Source organism: Rhinopithecus roxellana, chromosome 21 (genome assembly GCF_007565055.1).
Source record: "Rhinopithecus roxellana isolate Shanxi Qingling chromosome 21, ASM756505v1, whole genome shotgun sequence".
NCBI classification, from domain to species: Eukaryota; Metazoa; Chordata; class Mammalia; order Primates; family Cercopithecidae; genus Rhinopithecus; species Rhinopithecus roxellana.
This window is the reverse complement of record NC_044569.1, coordinates 12,109,003-12,134,311: the sequence shown is the minus strand read 5'-3', so window position 1 is coordinate 12,134,311 and position 25,309 is coordinate 12,109,003. Positions and strand designations below refer to the sequence as shown.

Here is a 25,309-nt window from a genome sequence, read left to right as displayed (position 1 = left end):
CGAGTAGGTAGACCGATACAGGAGTTTGCAGCTCATCAACATATAGGTGATCTTCAAAGCGGTGCCATTTGAGGAGGAAACCACAAAGAGAATAAATACAGTTGGGGAAGAGCAGAGGTCCAGTAACGAGCCCCAGTGCACACTGATATGACTCGGTGTGGGGCAAGGTGCAGTGGTTCACACTTATAATCCCGACACTTTGGAGGCTGTGGCAGGATGATCGCTTGGGTCTGGAGTTCAAGACCAGCCTGCACAACATAATGGGACCTTTGTCCCTACAAAAAAATTTTAAAATTAGCTGGATGTGGTGGTGCGCACCTGTCGTCCCAACTCCTCAGGAAGCAGAGGTGGGAGGATCACTTGAGCCCAGGAGTTTGAGGCTGCAGTGAGCTAGGTTTGCACTACCGCACTCCAGCCTGGGCGATAGAGCGAGTGTCCCTGTCCCAAAAAAACAAAAGAAAAAGAAAAAGGAAAAAAAAAAGTTCAAGAGAGAAGGGGGAATCAATAGAAGGAGTGTGAGAAGGAGCTGCTGGTGAGGCAGGAAACAACGAAGAGAATGCGGTGCCCTGGAAACCACATGAAGAAAGTGTTAGCAGAGGTATAGGCAGCTCTTTCAAAGAGGCCTCCTTTAAATGGAAGCAGAAAAATGAATGGAGAAGTGGAGTCAGAAAATGATGTTTTTAAGATGGCAGAAATAATACCATATGTGTGGATGGAAATTATGTTACGGAAAAGGAAAAACAAGGGATAAGGAAGAGCAGTGAGTTGCTGAAAGGTGACAAAGCGGGCAGGAGAGGATGGGCATGAAGATAAGGGGGTGCTTCAGTAGAAACATGGAAGGTTCGTCCACAGCCACAGGAAGGCGGCAGCGGGGAGATGTGTGGCAACAGGAGCAGGCAGGTGCAGCGGGTGGTGCTGGCAATATGTGTAAGTCCTAGAGTTCCATTCTGATGGCTTCCGCTTTTTAGGCGGGATAGGAGGTAATAGGTATCATCAGCTGAGAACGAGAGTGAGGCAAGGGATTGGGAACTTTTAGGAAAGGAAACAAAGACGTGAAATCGTTATCTAGGAGAATGGGAGAGTCAAAGCATTAGGGAAACTCAATGACTGTCAGTCAGCACCAAGGTTCAGGTAACGCCACGTGCAGTAGGACAAGTCAGGGGACTGTGTCTCTCTAGCCATGCCTCACTCCGGGAGGCAGGTACAGAGCAGGCAGAGAGTAAACTTCTCCAGGGCCATGGTTTTGACAAGAAAGTGAGAGGAGGAGAGCTGAAGGTTTATGCAATGACCTGATTTTATCTATTGTACATGGAGTTCATGCCGTGTAAAGAGAAAAAGAGAAAATGAGAAGGTGAGGGGCAGTGAAGATGAAAATGCAGTAGGATCAATGAATTAGAGGCCCTGAGGGCTGCAGATTGATGGAGTTGGGATATTCAAAGAAATTACCTAAAAAGATGGTGGTGGTCAGAGAGGACTGAGAAACAGCAATCACAGAAAGGGATATATTATTGTTAAAGGCCCACAACAGGAGTCAGTGGCTGAGGTCAAGTGGAGGGCAAGGACATCCAAGAGAGAAGGGCAAGGGACTGAGAAAGCAGGGTGCTTGGCGGATCACCTGCGTGCGTACTAAAACCACCAAGAATGAAAACCAGAGTCATGTTGGTGAGAGTGACCAGAAGCCAACAGCTAAAATAACCAAGCAGGGGCATGGGTAGAAGCCTATAAAATATGAGGAGCAGTGGCAAATACAGTTTGAAGACATGAGAGTCAAACCCAGAGGACTTTAGGGAGGGAAAGGGAGAAGGTCTAGAAATAACCACGAGGAGCAAAGAGTACAAATCTCTCACCCGCAACCCCCAAAGGTCCCATGTGCAAGGGCTGCAGAGCAGCAACGTCCTCAGTGAAAACCAGGCAGAGCAGAAAGTGAAGAGAATCTTCAGGAAAGACGGTACAGAGGCACAAAGCAAAGCGTGGAGAGCCGGGATGGGGCAGGGTTGAGCAGTGACCTTACAGTCTGGGCTTCTTGATCAAACTGACATCACTGGGGATAAAGGGCGAATACAGTTGGGCTGGTGGGATCACACGAGCAGGTGGTGCCAGGATGTGAGTTTGATGGGTCAGTGGGGAGTGAGTGCCTGCGTCTTCCCTGTGGCTTTTGTGGATGAAAGCGAGGCCGACTGGAGAGATTGACTCATAGTCCAGGCATATAGGCCACTCTCTTGAACATGCTTAAATGCTCTTTTACCAGTACAAATTCACTGTACACCTCCTAACTTGAGCTATTTGGCCAAAAAGCACACCAGGGAATAGCAGGACAAATGATTCTTCCAACTTGCTAATACATGAAAAAACCCAGCAGGAGCTTGCTGCATTCACGGCAGTACTTTGTGGGATCAAGGCGGGAAGAAGCAGCCCCCATTAAGTGTCCTCCAGTCAAGCTTTCCAAAATTAATTCAAGGAGGGGAACAAAGATTGGAACCAGTTTAAATCCTTCCTCATTGGAAAAACAAAATCAACAAAACTCTGCAATGTTAACTTCGGAGAACTTTAGGCGCCAGTAAATGTTAAACTCCCACCATACAGTGATCTGCTTCCTGCAGTATTGAAATTCAGTAGCACACCTTCCCACATCGCCACTGAAATAAGTAAATATCCCAGAATTCAAATGAGGACAGTGACTCAGCGAGGGAGTCTGAATGAGCCCAGTCTCCCACAGGGGGCGGCGATGGTCACAGCAGCCTTCCGCCTCTGGAAACGGGCCTGACGTGAAGCTACATTTGGAATGAACACAACACGTAGGCTGCTAAATGCCACCATCGCAGCCGTCGTTACCGTTTATTTTTAAAATATTTTTTCAGTAAAGTGTCAACTAAGGCATCACAGTTATTACCAATTTAAAAGAAAGCACCGTGGGAAGTGGCCCATTTAATTAATTATAGCCCATGTGTGGTGCAGTCCAAACAATGGCACACTTCACAATTATCCCAGCAGAACCAGAACACTGAACAGAAAGTTCCTCTTCTCCCCTCCATGTGCTGTGCTCCCTAACTTTGAAGTGCAAGTCGCAGTCAGAGGATCAGAAAAGAAGTCAGCCCCCAGCACTCCATTATCACTGGAGTACAGACAAGAAATCAGCAATGAAGACACAGGTGATAGGAAAGGCATGACAGCATCCCGGATAAATTGCCATCTCGCATTAAGGGGCCCTGCCCAGGTCCTTGGGGTGGAAAAGAGCTCTCAGTGCCACAGCAGAAGGAATGCATTACCAAGGACCAGCTCCTCCCAGCACAGGCAGAAGGAGTCTGCTCAAAACAGACAGACCTACATGAAATTGAAGTTCTGCCTCTTGCTAGCTGAGTGACCTTGAGCAAGAGACTTCTACAAGCTGATCTTCCTTCTTCCTCACCTGCAGAATGAAGGGAATGATGCCAAATTTGCCCACAGTATAAAGTTTCTAACTAATAGGTATAATGTACAAAAGTGTAGAGTGGGCACTCAGGAGGTGATGATCATGGATGATGATATTATCATATAAAGGTGGGAAAAGAAATCTGATGTTGGGTTGAGAGCAACACAGTTCATCAAGACACCATGATCTGAGCTGCCAGTCCATCAATAACCAGGGTCTGTCCTAGCAAACCTACATGAGCCATGCTCTGGAGGGGAGAAGGGGGCAGGCTTGCATTCAGCCACAGAATTCCCCATCAATTGCACATGTGGATGCCTGCTACCCTCTGCCCCTGCACTCTGAAGATGAGCTAATATCCCACTAGTAGGTACTTGATTACTTACTTGTGACTGCTGAGAGCTCCCTGATTTGCAAGGCTTTCTGTTCAGTGGTAGAGTTGTGTGTGGCTCATGGAATCTGCAGGATATTTTCTGACATGAATTCCATGTGGGGCAGACAGACTGGTGTAAATCATTCCCCTACAAGCCTCAGACTGTTGGAGGAACATGCATACAAATGTCTGCAAACATCACACTCAGAGAAAGCCTCACCACAATTTTTGCTGGTTGAAAAAGGCAATAAAAAATGGTTTTTATTATAAAAACATTATTTTAAGGATAAAATGTTTTGTAGCTCCTATTCCACACTCACACAGTAACCAGCCAGAGTGCCTGCCACACACCCAGGAGAACATCTACATCACCAACAGCTCCACTGATATCTGCTTCCCCACAACTCCATGAAGCAGCCTAATTTGTTCCTATCTAGAGTTCCTCTTAAACACAACCCTACGATCTTAACTTGACTCTGAATGCACATAATTCTTCCTCTTAAAATTTGGGGCTTCAGTTCAAATTCTGAATTGAATATTCATTCACTAGAAAAGTCACATCATTTATGAAACCTACTTGCTCCCATGGGGCTATCTATCCAAAACAAAATGTCCAAAGCCTTTTAACTATAAAACTCTGATCCCCTTCTCAGTGTGAAAAACGCTCGAAGAGGGGCTGAGAGACTTAAATGCAGAGCCTGAATATTCTGAACATCTTACTGTCTCAGTAATAAGCCTAAGGGTGTCCCAGTGCGGCTGGAGAAGTAGGAGAAAGCCACAACCATGTTGTTTGTGACCCTGGATTCAGCTGTGCCTGTAGCCAGACCCATGTCCTCCTATTCAGGGAGCCAGAAAACTAGGGTCCTTTCCTTTTCAGACCAGGTCAGTCCTGGATTTCTCTTACTTGCAACAGAAGAACCTTGACAGATATTCCTTAAACAATTCCTCCATGATCTGAAGTTCCGTCCAAAAGGCAAGGCCAAGCAGGGCCCTGAACAGCTTACAGATAAAACTAGAAAAGTGGTCCTAAGCCAGATAGCTATGGTAATTGGTGCTAAAAACTCTCAAGTTTCAACTATTCTTTTTTTAAAAAAACTTTTATTTTAAGTTCTGGGGTACATGTGCAGGATGTGCCGGTTTATTACACAAGTAAACATGTGCCACGGTGGTTTGCTGCACCTGCCAACCCATCACCTAGGTATTAAGCCTAGCATGCATTAGCTGTTTTTCCCAATGCATTCCCTCCCCCCATCCAACCCCCGACAGGCCCCAGTGTGTGCTGTTCCCCTCCCTGTGTCCATGTGTTCTCACTGTTCAGCTCCCACGTATAAGTGAGAATATGCAGTGTTTGGTTTTCTGTTCCTGCATTAGTTTGCTGAGGATAATGGCTTCCAGCTCCATCTACGTACCCATAAAGGACATGATCTTGTTCCTCTTTATGGCTGCATAGTATTCCATGGTATATATGTACCACATTTTCTTTTTCCAGTCTATTATTGATGGGCATTTGGCTTGATTCCATGTCCTTGCGACTGTGAATAGTGCTGCAATGAACATATGCGTGCATGTGTCTTTGTGATAGAATAATTTGTATTCCTTTGGGTATATATCCCAGTCTTGACTGTGCTAACCAGGCCCCTACTTGGTTCTAGGTACAGCTTGCCTTTTGGCAACACTGGCCTTCCTGGGGCAGCCTTCGTCTGTGTAGCTGCAGACTGTGATTCCATCATCCACCTTGTCCTGGTGACCCAGACTTCCACTTAGCCAAGGTTCCTGCCACACCCAGATGTCTACAGGTACAAACTCATTTGCTGTCACTGCTGCTCTCAGAAGTATTTGAAGGAAGTAACGCGAAACTTTGACACTGTCGAGCCCACAGCCCAGAAGCATCTGTTAGGTTAAGTGGTGCAGGCCAGACAGAACTGGGGCTGGGGTGGCGCACCTTCTCTCCCTTCTCCACTCATCCGCTTTCAGTGCCTCTTCATTCAGCCTGTTTCTTTGACCCCCCTCTGCCTTTCTTGATGCCACTGTGATTGCCTAAGCTAATTTAAATATTGCTTTCATCTTTCTTCAGTCTCTCCTCGTGGGTATTTTACTGCTGATGAAAAATTTTCTTATTTATGGTCAACATACCTTCACAATGAAAATGTGAATAACACAACTTGAACACAGCATAATCCCTGCATCAATCTTATCTCAGGGCTGCAACCACTCACTCTCAATGGTAGTGAAGCAGCTATTTTAGATCCACTTGTCTGTTTCATTTCCCCACATGCTAATCTGATTTATTCCCTGTTTATAGTAAGATTCCTGATATTTATCAGAGAAAGAGAAAACACTACATTGAAACCCAGAAATTCTGCACCACTCTCAATATACTTCATTTATCCTCATCTTTAGTGGGATTTCATGCCTAAGGAAGTCTTTTGCCTCATTTCTGCATCTTGTACCATAGTCTGATACTGGCTGTATAACACATATTTTAAAGAATAACCATGGATCTAAAGACGTTAGTTTCTAGTGTGTATTTTTCTTCATGTTCCTTCATCTGTTTCTCCATTCCAGGCCACCTGCTTTGAGTTTCAACAAAATCAATCCCCCAGAAAACATCAATTCTAAAATTCTACAAATCAGTCCAAAATGATGAGAAAAAATGACCATGTGTCATAAGAAGTATTAAATGAAGATCTCTCAGCCTATTCAAAGGGGACAGTGTAATCACTGTCTAACTGACAAGGAATTTAAATGTTGACAGTGATAGGCTGGTCACATGTAATACTAGAGAATAGTTATTAAACTACTGAACCTCAGACATGTTCTCTTAGTCTGATGAGGTAGCATCTATTTATTATAATGTTCACAATCCTGAAAATATATTTTAGGGTAGAAATAGAAAGGCCAATTTAAATATTTAGATAATTTTCAAGCTTGGGAATTAATCACTATGTAATTACTGATTTTTCAAATGTTTAACCAGTTTCTCCCCACTCATTTAAATTCCATTTTTTATTTCTAAAGAGGGAAAAATCTGTTAAGCTTTTTAAGCTTATGATGTTCACTAGTGATGTTAAAGAGATAGCAAATAGTTGACCTAAAGACATAAGTTGACAGAGAAGACAAATGAGTAAACTATGGCTAACCCCAAATCCAACACAGCATCAGCTTCCTCGGAACAGGTAATCAGCCCCCTCATGCCTACATGGGGCTTCCTAAGGTGGATGTGCATTGGCCACTATTTCTACTTGCAACTGAACACCCTAAAGCTACACCGTCTGATGTAACAGCCACTGCCCATAGGTGGCTATTTCCATTTAAATTCATTAAACTCAACTGAAATGAAAACTCCAGGTCCTCAGTCTCACTAGCCACATTTCAAGTGCCCAGCAGCCACATGCGGCGAGTGGCCAGTGCACTGGAGAGAACAGGGAGATGCCACGTCCGTCACTGCAGGAAGCTCTGCTGGACAGCGCTAGCCTAGGCAATGGGGTTACTGTACAGAGACCAGCAGTAGTACATATAAGGAGAATTTACTGCCTGGACAAGTGGGTTAAAAGCTAAAAGCTAAGATCCTAAGCCCTATTGCCATGAGATGGGAAGAAAGGCAGGATCCAGGGCAGGAAGCAGCTATGCTATCCACAGCTCTGGGCAGAATGGGAAATCTGAAGGATAAGGAAAAAGATGGGTTTGGGGGTCAGAAAGAGACCTTTATGACCTTGTTCTTGAATAAAAGTAGTTCATGGAGGCAACTGAAATGAAAAAACTCAAATGAGCTTAAACAGAAAGGAGTACTGTTGTAACACCAAATTTGCTTATAGGTGACAGCAGAGAGTAACGTATAAATCTCTGGGCTCTCACTGCAATACCCAGGGCCCAAGGGCAGTGAAAGAGCTTTGGAAGTGTCCTACGGGAAGCTGTCGGGCAGGACAGGCAGGAATGCCAGCACAGTGATGGACAACACCCCCGGAAGGAGGAAGCTGCCAGCAGAAGCCACAGATGGAAGCTCAATGACAACTAGGGGTGGTAAAGAAGACAGGTTAAAGGGTATATTAACAGAGGCCACTACTGCCAATTTCCTGAAGGCAGCAGCAAAGCACAGGGGTGCAAACCTGTTTCTTCATTTCGGAATCTTAGGTGCAAATGAGAAATAATCACTGTGGAACACAGTGAATAAGAAGATGCAATAATATTTTGTATATCAATTTGGGGCTTGGGGATTTTCCATTTATTAAAATACACCATGCTCATGCACTGATAAGCATACACTGGAGTCACTGTGGGCACACGCTGTAGGAGGAACTCTCCTAGCTGGCCAGGAAGCAGAGAGATTAACTTGGTTCTCTAGATGCTTTAAGCCAAGTGAAGTAGGCCACACTCAAAAAACAATCTGAATCCTTCATGCTACTGGCAGTTTTTGCCATTAGAGTTACATTTATTTTAAGAGAAGGAGGTTATTATTACTGGAAAATCACTAGCAAACAATACTGTTCAGAATTCCAGCCATTTATTATCCATTATCTATCCATTACTACTCCACAGTCCCACTGTTTGTCATACGTTATTAGTATAATGGCCTCATAACGGGCTATGCTTCTTTGACACTATTACAATTCTGCCATGGTTCACTCTGTCAGTATTTCAAGGGAGGAAGCATCATATAAAATGAAATAATACATGATTTAAATTATTCAAATATTATGTAATTCTCAGCCATGCTTAAAGTAAGCATATTGCTTCTTAAAGGTATATTCATAATACAGAAACACCAATGAATCAAATTTTCTATGTGATGTTAGAAATAGCTCCTCTTTTAAGGAATATGTAGAGAGTGTTTAGTTAATGCCAATGGCTAATGCACATTTGTTTTGCATAAGGAATAAATAATCCTTAATAAACAGTAATTTGCACCAATAAATAACCTATCAGTACACTCTTATTTGCAATTCATATTCATTCTTTTCTTCATTCATTTGGCAAATATTTATTGAGTACCCATAAAATACTAGGTGCTGTTCCATAGGCACTAGGGATATCAAGGGTACTTGGGTAATCAAGGGATAAAAATGCTCCTTCCACTAACTTACATTCTAGAGGCGAAACAAAGTATAAATAAACAAAACCAATATATAATCTAATGTCAGATAACCATAAATGCCTATGATGAAAACTAAATTCATGTAAGAAGACAGTGAATTGCTTCAATAGCAGCAGGAATAATTCTCCCACTGCAACAAGTAGAAACTCCAAGTGTACATGTTCAGACACGGATTAAGAGGTGGGCTTGGTTATGGGAATATCGGCAATTTTACCACGAGTTTCTCTTTTCCCAGTGAATGAGAGGGAAGATCATGAGAAGAGAATGAGGAGAAGGCTGTGAGGAGCGAGGGTGTGTGAAACGGTTCTCTTGGAGAATGAGAACATGAAGTGATCAGGAAAATGGAGTAGAATGCCACAAACGGACTTAGGGTTCTCTTGGACATTTGTGGAGATAAATTTGAAGACAAATCTCTCAAAATGGCTCTTCGTGTTTCTCCGGCCACAAGATTAAATTTTGGCTCACTCGGGAATTTATAATCAGGCAATTATGTGAGAATAGACAAAAATTACATTCCCAGTGAAGTGAGGGATTACAGAGAGACTCAAAGAGAAGGAAAAGACAACCAGCTGGGAAAGAAAAATGCAAATTTATATTCAACACGATACAGTGTGCAATAACCTGACTTAATCATTACACATTCTATGCTTGAGACAAAATTTCACATAAAATTGCACCCCATAAATATGTATAAATATTGCATAAATATAAATATCCCATAAATATGTACAAAATTGCACCCCATAAATATGTACAAATATAATGTATCCCCAAAAAGTGTGGAATAAGACAGTGTTAAATTAGGTTTAGTCTAAAGCTGCCTCCTTACATATTTTGTGTTCAGCCTAAAGGTTTCTCTGTACACAGTGAAGTGCAACTAATTGGATATGTAAATAGACTGTAATCTACTCTTGTGCTAGTCACCAACTTTCAGCCAGTCAAAGGCAGACAACTGTTCACATCACATTCAAATAAGGCAAATGCAGAGCTGCAACCAATCCAGCTGTTTGTGTACCTCCCTTCCATTTTCTGCATATCACTTTCCATTTTCTGTCCATAAATCATCTCCGACCATGTGACAGCCCAGAGTCACCCTGAACCTCTTCCGGTTCCAGGGCTACCCGATTTGTTAATCGTTCTTAGTTCAAGTAAACTCTGTTAAATTAGTTTAAAGTTTGTCTTTGAACATCAGGTTGGAGGAGTAAGTTAGGACTTGACTTTGCAGGATCTAGTAGGACACCCTGAAGAGCTGATTCTTTTTTACCTAGATGCAATGGGACGTCATGGAAGGATGTATGCAAGGGAGTCATGTGGTCCAGTCCATATGTTTAAGATCACTTTGGCATCTTTGGGTCGTGAAGATTGAGAGGGTCTGCAGCAGGTGCAGAGAAACAAGCTAGGAGGTGACTGCAGTGGTCCAGGTGAGAGATGCTGCTGGCTTTCATTAGGGTGGCAGTCAGGGGGACTGCAGTCATAGGAATGGAGAGAGGTAAGGAGACTAGGAATATATTGTCTGGAGTTTGTGTCCATAGACTACGGTGGTTGACCATGTGTAGGAACTCTGAGACGGGTAGACTGTAAGAATGACTCCCAGGTTTCTGTTTTAAGCAATTTGGTAGATCAGGCTACCATTTACTAAGTTGAGGATGCCTAGGGAAGAAAAAGGTGTGTGTATTGAGGAGCTCAGTCCAGGAAAAATTAACACAGACACACAAAAGATGTCAAAAGTACCAGTTACATACCTAACCCTGGAGCTCTGGGAGAGGTCACAGCGGTAGATACAAGTTTTAAAGTTATTGGCAAATATAAAGTGCTGAAAACCAAGGGAATGGATGGCCTCACTTAGAGAGAGCGAACTGAGCAGCCTTTCTCAGCCCAGGCATGTATTCACACCACCTGGGAGAGCTGTACTAAGTGCTGGTGCCTGGTGGGTACTTCGTGCAGTCAGGCTTGAGTACACAGCATAGAGAAGAAACAGCAAAAGACCCAGGACCAATGCCTTGGCCAGTGCCAGTCTTCGGAGGTTAAGAAAAGCAGAGAAGTCAACAAGAGGACTCAAAAGGAACAACGAGGTCGAAGAAAACAAGTAAACATACTGGCACAGAATCTATGATAATAACTACTACCCCCAGATCCCCCCCAAGAAAACAGGCTAGATAGGGAAATGCTGATGAGGTGGGATAGCGGACTCCTCCCACATCATCCATCACATTAAGAATTCAAAGACGTTGAGCCAGACTCCCAGCTCTCTAACAGAGAGTCTCACGTTCCGGCCCAAAGCAAGGAGTGTACATTTCAAGCTTACCTGAAGTTTATTCCAAATTTAGGGTGTAATTGGCTCATAAAGTTGACTAGACTTCCTTAACTTACGACACTGTTGAGGTGGAAGGGCTTTCCAGAGAACCTTATAACAGTGTTGAGTCAGGAGGGCCTGATGTCTGCTGAATTCAGAGCCAAAAGAAGCCACTCATACCTAACTCACTGTGGAGGGCAGCAAACACCTACCACCCTCTTTGGTTCACGTGGAGAAACGTATCACAAACCAGGGCAAAGAACAGTCACTCCAACCAGTCCTAGGAGCAAACAGGTATTCCTTGCTCCTGTTTAAGAACAGGGATTGCAAACTTCAGTGCACATACAAACCAGGTGGGATCTCAGTAAAATGCAGACTCTGATTCCAGGGGTCTGGGGGCTGCCCCAGAGTCTACGTTTCTAACCAGCTCCCAGGTGATGCAGACACTACACTCTGCTGATCTTGACTGGGAAGTCTCTAGAGAGCCCTACCTGTACCAAGCCTTTCCAGATGGAGTCTCAGGCTGGAGAAGTTGGGAATGAGTCTTTACCAAGTGGCAGGAGGAAAAGAAAAAGCTCTGTGGCTCCTGCTTGGGCTAGGGCCACTGCCCCTTCTCCCACAGCTGAGCCCTGATGGCTTCGACAGCTGTGTAACTCCTCATGATTCCTCTGGTCACAATCCAAATAAAAATCTTGCATAGACCACCTGTCCAAGGGGTTTTCAATTGCTTTAAAAGAAAAAAATATATATGTGCATCCATATATACGCGCATGTATACACAGATTTACATTAAAACGAATTAAATGCAGAGTCTCTTTTGTCTCTACATGATAGTAAATAAAAGCATTTGGTGTTTGGAAATGCAAATAAAACAAGGCATGTTATATACTTTTTCTAAGAGGAGAAAAACCGTTCTTGAGAAGCCATCTGCCCCTCAGCACAATGCTCCCTGCATCTGGAGCTTTTACAGTACTTGAGGGTTTGTGCCTTGCACTATCCCACTGAACTGACGCACTATCCTCCAGGTAGATGGTGAGGGCAGGTTCCAGGTATGCATCATATCTGCAGGGCCCACAGCTCCCGGGATGGTCTCTTTCTTCTACCTTAGCAGTGCTCAGTCAATGAAAGCTGTTGATTACACAGTAGACCTCATCTCTTCTACTTCTTTTTCATGAATATCTTACTTTTATGTAAAACAACTGCATAAGGCAGAATAACAGGCTCCCAAAGATGGCGAAATTCTAATCCTTGAAACCTGTGAATAGGTCCCTTTATATGGCAAGGTGAATTTTATGAGAGTGGTCAAGTTAAGGATCTTGAGATGGAGGATTGTCCTGGATTATTCAGTGAACTCAAAGAAATTACAACAGTGCTTAGAAGAGGAAAATAGGAGTGTCCGAGGCAGAGGTTTGAAGGTGCTATGCTGCTGGCTTTGAATAGGGATGGAGAGAGGGACCAGAAGCCAAGGAGTAAAGGTGGCCTCTAGAAGGTAGAAAAGACAAGGAAACAGATTCTTCTCCAGAGCTTCCAGAAGGAAACAGCCTTGCAGACACCTTCATTTTAACCCAGTGATACTTCTGACCTAGAGAAATGTAACATACTGTTTTTTTGTTTGTTTGTTTGTTTGTTTGTTTTTATTTGTGTTGTTTTTTTATTATTATTATTATTTTTTATTTTACTTTAAGTTCTGGGATACATGTATAGAACATGCAGGTTTGTCACATAGGTATACATGTGCTGTGGTGGTTTGCTGCACCTATCAACCTGTCCCCACTACATCTGTAGTAACTTGTTAAAGTAGTAATAGGAAACTAGAACAACTACGTTCTGGAAATACATTAATCTTGTATAAAAATCTACTCATCCTCTTCTCAAAGAAAACTCTCCTTTCCCTGAGTCCATCATCCTTTCTTATATCACAAGAAATGGCATAGATTTTGCAAGAAGGAGTCGGGGGGAGAATGTGGTCACCATCTTGCTTAGTTAGTCCATTATTCACTTATTTATTTTTGAAAGATATTCTTCCAGCGGTTAAAAATAGAGTGCCTACAAAGCAGGATGTGAGGAAAAGAGATGGTGTTTGGCATAATTAGCTAAGTATCAGTATTAGTAAGGGCATTTGGAATGTCAGAACCGCAGCTGGTCAGAAATAGTACACTTCTGTTCAGGAAAACGGCAGAGAATGTGTATGTCTCCTCCAGAGCTAAGACAAATCCCACACATTCTTGTTTGCTCTGAAGGAATAGAGTGAGTACATACTGCACATGCTGACTGAAGGTCTGGGAAATGAGGGGGCTGCATTATCACAGCAGGTCAGAGGTCTTACTTGCACTTGTTGAGCAAATATAAAGCTTTGAATGAAGGACCAAGGGTACGCAGAACGAAGAGCCTGCTTTATCAAGAACTGTTGGTCTAAAATGAGGTCCTTACTCAAAGGCCCATTAACCCTTGAAACACAAATATAATCCTGTATTTGTGTACAAGTATATGTGCATTTTGCATGGGAGCTATCTGTAGCATCCCTCAGACACTCCAAGAAATGCATATCCCTGAAAAAGAAGAGTTAAGAACAACTAGTGCTACATCATCATCTTTTATTTAAGAAGTTTCTGCACAGTGTTGTGCATAAAGAACTGTGAAACATTCTATTTCTATTCTATCTAGCTCATCACTAAGCTGATGGCTCTAGCCAAACAATCATGTCAGGATCTCATTAGATCTCACAGGTCAGGCTGGTAAGATGGGCACAGGGTGGGGAAGTTATCCAAGGAGTCCTAGCGTAGGCTCCAATTCATCTCCAAGGCCACGTGTTTCGGTGGTGCCGCCAGGCACGTGTTTCCGTTCTTGGTACACTGACTTTAATAAAAATATGAAAGGTAAATCCCTGCTACAGTTCTCAGAGAATACAAATATAGTGAGAGACTATACATCCTTTCAGGGGCTTGGCTACTTTCACACTGAAAACCGAATAAATAGAGGGTTATCAATTGATAGGAGAAAAAATATATATTTCTTTTAAATCTAGAAGCTGTTGATGACATGGTAGCCCGCATTTCTTCTACCTCTTTGTTACTTAATAGCTAAATACCTGTTTCTATGGATGGTTTGTAACCAGTTTTTGCTGCAACTGTTACTGTTGATTAAGATCTTGCTAATCATAGGTTATGGAAAGACTGTGTTTCTGTTTTAAGGCCCTGTTAGAAATTACTGATGCACACACTATACTGTAAATTCTTCTCTCTGTATACTGTACTTCTGCATACAGATGTTATGTTAAAGAACTAGACTTTTAAATAAAATTTAAATAAATTTAAATTTTAGACTATTCTTGTGATATAAGAAAGGATGATGGACTCAGGGAAAGGAGAGTTTTCTTTGAGAAGAGGATGAGTAGATTTTTATACAAGATTAATGTATTTCCAGAACGTAGTTGTTCTAGTTTCCTATTACTACTTTAACAAGTTACTACAGATGTAGTAATTAAAAAAATTTAAATAAATAACATTTATCTAAAACTAGACTGAAAATTACATATAGATGTGATTTGGTCCAAAAATAAAATATTGGAAAAAATAATACAAGGATACAAAACTACTTATACTAAAGGTAACAACTAAATAAACTCATCTAATAGTCTAACCAATACAGTATCTCTTAAGACAGGGGTTGGCAGATTACAGCCCACAGGCCAAAAAGACCCCTATTACCACCTGTTTTTGTGCGTCCCATGAGCGAAAAATGGTGTTGACATTTCTAAATGGCTGGGGAAAAAGTCAAGAGAAGATTAGTTCATGACATGTGAAAACTATGTGGGATGCAAATTTCAGAGTCATTTATTTGTTTATATATTGTCTCTGGCTGTTTTTGTGATGGACAGTGGAGTTGAGCAGTTACCGCAGAGACCTCATGGCCCACAAAGCCTGAAATATTTACTCTCTGGCTCCTTACAGAAAAGGCACTGCCACCTGGTTTAACAGCTCAGGCTGAAGAACCAGGCTGACTGGTTCCCACCTGGCTCTACCACTTATAAGCTGTGCAGCCTTGGCCAAGTCCCTCAAGCTTTCTGTGCCTATTTCCTCACATGTGCTACTTTACTGGGTTGCTGTGAAGAATAAAAGAGTAAGAAAATGGGAAGCAGGGCACAGCAGCATAGGGGTTTGAGCGAGCCAGCTCTAGTGCTGTCATTGCTGTTCTTCGTTTTACCTGGAATTCACTGAGGCACGTTCACCTGGCTGAGCACTCTCCCTGCTTCAACTTTTCTGGAATTCATGGCTGACACTAATTTATAGTTTTACCTACTCAAGAAATTATCTTCTCATTGATGGGTCATAACACTTCTGAAATTGTCCCAGTCTCCTTCCCAGATGAAGACAGCTATCAATCACTGTGACACTGTGATGACCATTAATTATAAGCTTAGATCAAAGGACAGTTGTTTTCAATGTTGGTATCTTGTTCTATCCTCATATTTCAAAGCCCTTGTTAAAAATGCATCCCAGGCCAGGTGCGATGTCTCATGCCTATAATCCCAGAACTTTGGGAGGCCGAGGCAGATGGATCACTTGAGCTCAGGAGTTCAAGAGCAGCCTGGGCAACATGGCAAAACCCCATCTCTGCAAAGAAAAACAAATCACAAAACTTAGCGAGGTGTGATGGTGCACACTGTAGTCAGCTACTAGGGAGGCTGAGGTGTAAGAATTGTGTGAGCCCATGGAGGTCAAGGCTGCAGCAGGCCATGATCGTGCCACCAAACTTCAGCCTAGGCAACAGAACGAGACCCTGTCTGAAAAAAAAAAATGCATGTCAGTTAGATAGAGGTCAGGTGGCTTCTTTCTGGAAGCACAGGTGACCCTTAGTAAAGTGAACATCACTGACTCATATCTGGACTTTTGCTTTGCATTAATACTCCTGCAGGTTTTTCTCAGACAAGAGCTTTTGAACTTATTGGTCTTATTGGTAAAATCCAAAATAGTTTCTAGTCATATAATTAGATAGCCATAACAATTCCTCTTGGTCATGATGCTCTAATTTCATTGTGAAATGCCACAAATATGTCCAGTTAATGCATTAAATAGGAAAAGACTTGTTGAAGGACTCAATTTATTAATGATTCAGTAGAACTTCTTAAAACATCAATTTGAAATTCATTTATAATTCATTTCACAGCTTAGCTGCACTTCCCACAGGGCAAATATTTATCAAATATTATTCTGTTTTAAGTCCTTCCTTTACATTTATTTGTAGAATACTTTTTCCCACAAATAATGGCTAAACTTCCTAAAAGCATCCATCCATCTACTGTAATTTAATGTGCATTTTCTAACAAGGTGACAGTAATGGGCTTGCAGATATAATAGCACACACTGTACAATCAAACAAAAGAATAACTATTAAACATAATAGCTGGCTATAAATTGAACAAGATACACCGAGTACATCATAAATATTTATTAGAGAGCAACTATCATAATTAATAAACTAGCATCTTAAAACCCTGCCATGGCAAGAAAAACTTCACCACTCACCTGCCAATGAACCACACATCACCAAATGAGTATTTTCAGTATGAAAATCAGAAAATCTGGCCTGACTAGTTTAAGTGGATTTATGAGGGTGAGCGAGTAGAGGATCTTGGATGAGGCTGCTCATGGTCCTATCCCCCAGCACTGACCAGGTATGGTCTCTAATTCCAATGGCTTATTGCAGCTACAGGGCAATTGCTAAAACATACAGAATACTGGTTTCGGATTAGAAACATGGATATCCTTGAAATCTTCATCAGATTGCTTAAGTTCTCCATGTCAACCACACAGCAAAAATAACGTCTACTTAAAAGAGTTGATGCGAAGCCAAAAATATGATACATAACATACTTGCTAAGGGCCCACTCTACTATTACTACTTCTATTACTTCTGATACTTGCACCACTACATCCACTACTGTTACCACTTCTACTATTACAAACACTAGGCAAGTTATTTCATCCCAATTCTCTTAGCCGGGATACTATTAGTGAGCACATATAAATAATAATAATCCTGATTTCTTTAGACCCGAAGTCCATAAGGCCCACTAAACTAGCAAAAACAAACAAACAAACAAAAAACCAAACCAAAACAAAAATCAGACAGTAACAAGTGGTGGTGAAGATGTGGAGAAATTGGAGTCCTCATATAATGCTAATGCGAAAGTAAAACAGTACAGCCACTTCAGAAAACATTTTGGCTTTTCCTCAAAATCTTAAATATAGAGTTACCATATGACCCAGCAATTCCACTCCTAGGTATATATCCAAAAGAAATGAAAATATATGTTCACACAAAAACATATGTAAATGTTTATCCCAGCAGTAATCAAAATAGCCCAAAATAAACAACCCAAATGTCTATCAACTGAGAAGGAGATAAACAAAATGTGGTATATCCATACAATGGATATTATTCAGAAATAAAAGGAATGAAGTACTGATACTTACTGCTATATGGATGAACCTTGAAAACATTATACCAGGTGAAAGAAGCCAATCAAAAGATCACATATTATAGTATTCTGTTTATATTAATTGCTGAGACTAGACAAATCCATAGACACTATGGGAAATAGATTGGTGACTACCAGGGGTTTGGTTGGGTAGAAGGAGGGTAGAATGAGGAGTGGCTGCTAATGGGTACAAGGTTGCTTTCTGGGGTGATGAAAATATTTAAACTTAGTGGTGATGGTTGCACAACTTTGTGAATATACTCAAGACCACTGAATTTTAAGGTATGTGAATTGTATCTCAAAAAAGGTATAATAAAAATAGAACTAATAAAATACACAAGGCCAACCACATATTCGGGGAGTGGCAGAAGGAAATCAAGTCATCTTTAGTGGATCTGTCGTGCTCTGTCTAGAACTGCCAGTACCACACAGGACCCTCCAGGCAGGACAGGCAATGTGGACTTGGACACAAGTGACAAAGTGAGTGGGGTTGTGGGCAGTCACAACTCCTCATCCTACACATCTGCTCTCCCACTAGGAAGTGAGTTATTTAGGATAAAAATTAGAACACAAGAGTAGGAAGAGTAGGAATGCTATAAGCTCTAGAGTTGAAAACATCTGTTTGAAAGCTGGGGTTTAAAGCCCTGTTCCCAAATGTACTATCTTGTGACCTTGAACCAGTTATTTAACCTCTGTGGGCTTCAGTTTCTTCATCTATATAATGGACCTTATTTCACATGGATGCAGGAGGATACAATTAACGAATGTAAAGCCCTTAGAATGGTGTCTGACAAAGACTAAGTGCCATCACCACCACAGGCATTGTTGAAAATGTAGTTGTTGAAGTTAGAACAGGCTGACTCAGCTCTCACCATCAAACACAGGCATGCAGCACAGTAACATCTGCTCCCATTAACATCCCCCACATAATTCCAATCAAATTTCCTGCTTTTTGAACCAACAAGGGTAGGCTTGTTCTTTGTCCATCTACTGATGACAATTGCTTCCATGAGGTCCCTTATACAGAAAATAAGTACACCCAGGGAGGGCAGCACAGGGTACTTGCGCCAACTAATTACAGCAGCAGCTACTGCTAAAGTACCTATAATATAAAGAGCCAGGTAGAGTTTCAGGAATTTTCCATACACGACCTCACTGAATTTTCACAACAAGCCTGTGAGGTAGGTATGGTTGATGCCATCACTTTACAGATAAGGAAAGTTCAAATATGTTGAGTAACTTCACAAGTTACCACACAGTCAAATAAATCAGTGCTGGAATTTGAACCCAGATCAGTCTTGTCTGAGGGCATTTTCCAATACATTACTACTCCAGATGGCCAAGAGAAGAGTAGTTATGAAAATAACTGAAAACAAGAGAAGAGTGCTTGTTGACCAACACAATCATTTGTGCATACTCAGATAACAGTCAGAGTGCCAAAGTACATTCAGTGCCATTCACTCCTCCACACCCTCCTTAATTCACTCACACGTACAATAAGCATCTATTATGTGCTGGGATCAAGATTGCCTTTGAAAAATATTGACTTTAAAAAGAAAATTAGAGAATAACAGAACAATATGATCAACACATTAATTGAAGAATAGAGGAATGTACTGGGCAAAGCCGAGAGCAGGAAAACTTCAACTGCTTGCTCATAAACTGGCAACAAATGATCAATCGATGCTACAGTAAATATCTTATGAACAATAAGAAAATAGTCTGTCAACTAAAAATCTAAGTCAGATTTGATGTGCTATTAAGATTGAGCTTATCTTAGAAATGCAATATATATATATATATATATATATATATATATATTTTTTTTTTTTTTTTTTTTTTTTTTTTTTTTTTTTGAGATGGAGTCCAGCTCTATCGCCCAGGCTGGAGTGCAGTGGCATGATCTCGGCTTACTGCAACCTCTGCCTCCTGGGCTCAAGCAATTCTCCTGCCTCAGCCTCCCAAGCAGCTGGGATTACTGCTTGGGAGTATGGGTGGGTATGCCACCATACCCAGCTAATTTCTGTATTTTTAGTGGAGATGGAGTTTCACCATGTTGGCCAGGCTGGTCTGGAACTCCTGACCTCAGGTGATCCACCTGCCTCGGCCTCCCAAAATGCTGAGATTACAGGCGTGAGCCATTGTGCCTGAACTACTTTTAAAATGAAAGTTAATAATAAAATATCACTGAATTAACAAAGCAATTATGATATGCAAAAGTCATTTCCATTGAAAATGCCATAAGAGTAAAGAGTAAAATGCCAGAAATAAATAAGAATTAAAGGAATATGTTTAAAATTAAACTTAAAATATTAATAAGAAGGTATATGGTAAAATACCTACGTTATTCCCGAATATTATTTAACATAGTTTTTGTTTTCATTCATCAGAAGAGTAAAGGACATTTCCAGTGTAAATTCTTTCGATAATCTATTGCCAAGCCGGACACTCATCTCTAAATTTTACTAAAATGTATGTACTGATTATTCTCTATAAATTGAATCAGATATTATTTTCAGATTAGGCATACAGCAAGCAAAATTTCTTTTAAATTATAGCAAACCTAAATCTTTTAAGATAGTGGCTATTAAAATTAGTTGACTTCAATCTTTATTATTATGAAAAGAAAATATACTTGCATGGAAAATAATTTTTGAAGTGTAATATGTTGTAGAAAATTTAATAAATTCTACAGATGCTTTCAGCTCTCTGAGAAAAATAAAAGATAGTATAGAAATATTTTAATCAAATCCTTAATTCGAAATCTAACCTTTTGTTTTTAGTTACAGTGAATAAACTGTTTTTAATTTTTTGTTTGACAAAGAAAAGCAGGAAACAAAGATTTAATTGTTCTTGGCAAGCTGTTTAATGACAATGATTTCAAGAAAAATAGAATAATGCCAATAAAAAGAAGCTTAAAAAAAGAACTGACAGTAAGAGTCAAAACACCAAATCCAAACAGAAATGTATTAGAATATCTCTCAAAATCAGTCACGTCTCATCTACAGATTTTCCCCTGTACATACACATAAGCTGGGAATCTCTCCATCCAAAGACCTGTGACAAGAAATTAAGCCAGTTGCAGTTGGAGTTTTATTCTTCTGTTGTACCAAAAAATCAGAGCCTCTGTCGCCAGTGTAAGATGTGAGTTACACCCTCTCCTTTTTTAGGGATTCTCTAGTCCCATCTTGGCCAGGGTCAATCTTCAAGGTCAAATCCAGAATGTTTTTCCCCCCAGAAAACTATTGTGCAGATGAATTAAAACATGAGGGAGGTTCATAGAATGGGAGGGTAGAGGAAAAATACTAATGTAGGAAAAATACTGATATAATAACATAGTAAATTTAAAATATGTACCTTTACTCTTTGGTCATCAACATCTACAATCGTAGCAACACGAATTAACCTGGGGTTCCGTTTATCCACAACTTCAAGTTTCATATTTGGCAGAAAACCATGAGGCAACCTCTGTAAATGTCATAAGTACAAAAAAATGCAAAATTCAGTAATTCAGATCTCCTACTAATTTTTTCTAAAATACTATTGTTTCAGTTTTAGTAAGTCGATCTTTAATACAACTGGAATTTAGGTTTTATTTGTTTTTTGTTGTTGTTGTTTGTTTGTTTGTTTTTGAGACAGAGTTCCACTCTTGCTATCCAGGCTGGAGTGCAGTGGTGCGATCTCAGCTCACTGCAACCTCCACCTTCTGAGTTCGAACGATTCTCCTTCCTCAGCCTCCCGAGTAGCTGGGATTACAGGCATGTGCCACCACACTCAGCTAATTTTTGTATTATTAGTAGCGACAGGATTTCACCATGTTGGCCGGGCTGGTCTTAAACTCCTGACCTCAGGTGATCTGCCCACCTTGGCCTCCCAAAGTGCTGGGATTATAGGCGTGAGCCACCGTGCCATGGCCAGAATTTAGTTTTAAGTGCACATAGGACTGTATGCATATTATTTCATCTGATTCACAAAAACCTGTGAGAGAAAAAATAACTTTTTGGCCGTTTTAAAGACAGCTAAAAAGACAAAGACAGATTATATCATAAATTTGTTAATGATTACACTAAAATTCAAAAACCATCTTATTACAGTTTCTATATTGGTTTAGATTTTTTCCTTCTTTCTGATATTGACCATATAATTTCAGAAACTATTAACTATCCTCATTGCCCAGTTTCAAAGTGTATGGCACAGAAGGCAAAATTATTTAATAAATACTCAGAAAGGATAAACATGATCCTTTATAAATCTAAAATATGCTTAGATAAAAGCTGTGTGATTTCAGCTGTTAAACTGTTTTAAAATCATACTATGATACATTTTAAAGTCATAACCTATGCTTTTGTCATTTCATCTGTAACAAGAGACAGGTGATCTGTGTGATGGTTTACGTCAAGTCTTACATTGCTAGGAATCAAGAGTCTATAACCACAGACACACCAGCAGTCATAATCACAGAGGAAGAAAAAAGACACTGGACTTAACCAAATCATGGAAACTAAGGAAATTCAACTCTCAAAAATCAAAGTCAAGAGCAACTCTGATAGTTTCTACAGGTTGGCAAAAAGTTTCACTTTGAAAACTATTACACATAAAAGTGTTCAACTGGTTTTACTGGAAATGAAAGTGTTTTGAATTTTTCAAGTCTAGAAATGGCAAAAGGAAAAAAACCCTACTAATATGTCAGTAAGAAACAGTCAAATCTTTCTGCAATATCTGGTGTGTTTCTCTTCAGCTTTTGTAGAACACATTTTCTTTGTAAGATGCATTATTACATCTACTAAATGGAGTATACTGACTATAATTAGGTCTTTCACCCCTGAGACTCTTTCTGTTCTCCCCAACGTCACTGTCCTAAACAACAGAGGTGGAAGAGTTCAGCATTGTAGATGCCTAAGATACATCCCTGAGCTGAATCCACAATAACCCAGGACAGAGCCTGAAAGTTGCCTTCTTCGCTACTTTTCAGAATTTTATTTTCTTGTCATTTTCCTCTTGGAAAAGTCAAGCACAGTAAGCATTTTTGTTTGCTGAATCTTTGCTCTTCTTAAAACTCTTCCTCGTACTCCAGCACTTCCACTTTCCTGATTTTATTATATGGACATTTCCCCCCAAACCCAGTCAATTACAATCAGTTTTTTCAAAAAATGAAATACCATTTTGTTTCAAACCCCTCTTGATCTCTAGAAAACTTTCAGTAAATGAAATCATATGTAGAAGCCCAATATATAAAATTCTGATTAAAGACGAGTTGGGGAACTTGAAACGCACAGAGAACTGAAAGGAAATAGAGTTTGAAGACCACTGGTTTAGGTTCAGGAAATAAATATCTTTAACTGTACTACCTATGTACTTTATTTTAGAAATTAATTTATATTTAGTTCAATCCTACAATAAATATGTAAGTACAAATTTGAACTTTAAAAATTAATATTCTAACAAATGCTAAAAGAAAAGTTTACCTCAAAATACACAAAATTATCCACAGAAAGGCTATGCATCTCACCTATTTTGTTATAGCATCGCAGACATTCAAACAGCCCCTGAGAGCGTGACACTGTGAACATTCAGAGTTCTCACTCAACAGACTAAGAGCGCCAGAAATGTAAGGAACGGATCATCAGCAGCTGATGAGGTGTTTTCAACTGTACCTCTGATTTACCATTTTTCAAGGAAGGAAACCATCATCTACATCCGTATATAGGGACAATAGCAAATGAGTCACCTACTTTGTATTTTTAACTAAAAGAAAAGCATACTGGTGATGAAATTACTACTTGAATTTAGAAAGAAAAAAACTAGAATAATTTTAAATTAGAATAATTTTAAACTGCCAAATGAAGGCATGACTCAATACAAACATTGTTTAAAGGTGAGAGTTTGTACCCATACAGAACTTACCATTTTAAAAACTTTGGCAGGAACTGCATTGGTTTGAGTAGCTTCCAGGTATTCTGTCCAGGAAAAATTTTCTGGATTGGGATAACCTGAAAATATATATATAAATACCAAAAGATTACTCATAGATATTCTGATTCCCATATACTACAAAACATTGTATGATATAACACCTAATGTTAATTGAATGCTCACCATTTAACAGGCCTGATGCTAAGAACTTCAGATACATTAATTCACTTAATCATAACCTCTTGAAGGCTAAGGCATACCTGCGTTCAAGCACTTCCTCAATGGTACTTTCATTCACTCAACAAGGTTAAGTGGGTTGGCCAAGGTCAAAGGCCATGTGAGTACCTGGCAGAGCCAGGTGACACCCAGGTTTCTGACTCCCAAGCTCCAACAAAAGCCTCCTTAGAAGTTTGAAAAAACTTACAAGCAACCATCTGACCTCGAACCATGAATTGGAAAAAGAAGACTCTGAAAATCTTTCAGATTTCTCTAATCATTCTATGTCTATTAAAGTTTTAGTCTCATTATTAAATCTTTGTAATTACAATCTCCTACAATTGCAATTAAAAATATATATTGAACATGATATAAAGAACTCTGTTTATTTCAAAATTCCTTCTTGTTCCTCTTTATGTTTGTGTTCTGTCATTCCTAATTAAATTTGCTAGAGTTCTATATTGTATAGTTTTTTTTTTTTTTTTTTTTTTTTTTTTTTTTTGAGACGGAGTCTTGCTCTGTCGCCCGGGCTGGAGTGCAGTGGCCGGATCTCAGCTCACTGCAAGCTCCACCTCCCGGGTTCACGCCATTCTCCTGTCTCAGCCTCCCGAGTAGCTGGGACTACAGGCGCCCGCCTCGTCGCCCGGCTAGTTTTTTGTATTTTTTAGTAGAGACGGGGTTTCACCGTGTTAGCCAGGATGGTCTCGATCTCCTGACCTCGTGATCCGCCCGTCTCGGCCTCCCAAAGTGCTGGGATTACAGGCTTGAGCCACCGCGCCCGGCCGTATAGTTTTATTTATCTTTCCAAGCAATAAGTAGTTAGATTTAATCATCAGCTCTTTTTTCCTTCTTTTTTCTTTTCTAATTATATTGTTTACTGCTTTTACTCTTATTACTACCTCCCTCCTACTTTTCTTTGGTTTATTTTATATTTGTTTTGTCAAATTGAATTATAAACATAATTTATTTCATTTAAAAAAATAAGAGACAATGAATCTGCCACTATTGCCACTAAATTCAGGTTTAGACAGCGGGACACATTTTAAAAAAATATGTATTCTTCTCACTTTTTATTTTCTAAAAACCAATTAAAATTGCAATCTGTGTTGCCTTGATTTAATCCTTAAATATATATTTGAGATATTCCAAGTAATTTTCATATTTGTTTAAAATAGTAATACTAATATCTAGTTTACCACATTGCAGTTTCAGACTGTCACGTGATATATAGAATTCCTGCTTTTGAGGTTTGAGGATTTCTTTTTAGTGTAAAATAGAGTCAACAATTTTTTTAAACAGAGTACATATATATTTTAAAGTATGGTACCATTTGCAGTAATACAATCTAGCTATATTATTCAAAAATCTGTTCTTTAAGCAGAAAGTCTGAAGCAATATGCTAAAGTCTCCAAAATAACTATTTTTTCTATAATTCTCCCATATTTCTGATCATTTTTCCTGTGTTTTTATGCTTTTTACTAAAAATATATTTAAAGAGGAGTACACAAATCAAGTGGATAGACTGAACATTTTTT

General features: G+C 40.0%; 1 protein-coding gene across 7 annotated transcripts in view; it reads right to left on the bottom strand.

Moving 5' to 3' along the window:
- L3MBTL4 (L3MBTL histone methyl-lysine binding protein 4) overlaps positions 1-25,309 on the bottom strand; it is a 430,288-nt gene that overhangs the window by 199,958 nt on the left and 205,021 nt on the right. For all 7 annotated transcript variants that reach the window (XR_004055732.1, XM_030926198.1, XM_010373395.1 and 4 more), the window contains exons 11-12: positions 23,550-23,635; positions 21,003-21,113 (exon numbers count right to left, since the gene is read on the bottom strand). Coding sequence is in view for 6 of the 7 variants with exons in the window: in XM_030926198.1 (XP_030782058.1) it covers positions 21,003-21,113; positions 23,550-23,635 (197 nt within the window). In the remaining variant the exon portion in view is untranslated. The remainder of the gene's footprint in view (positions 1-21,002; positions 21,114-23,549; positions 23,636-25,309) is intronic.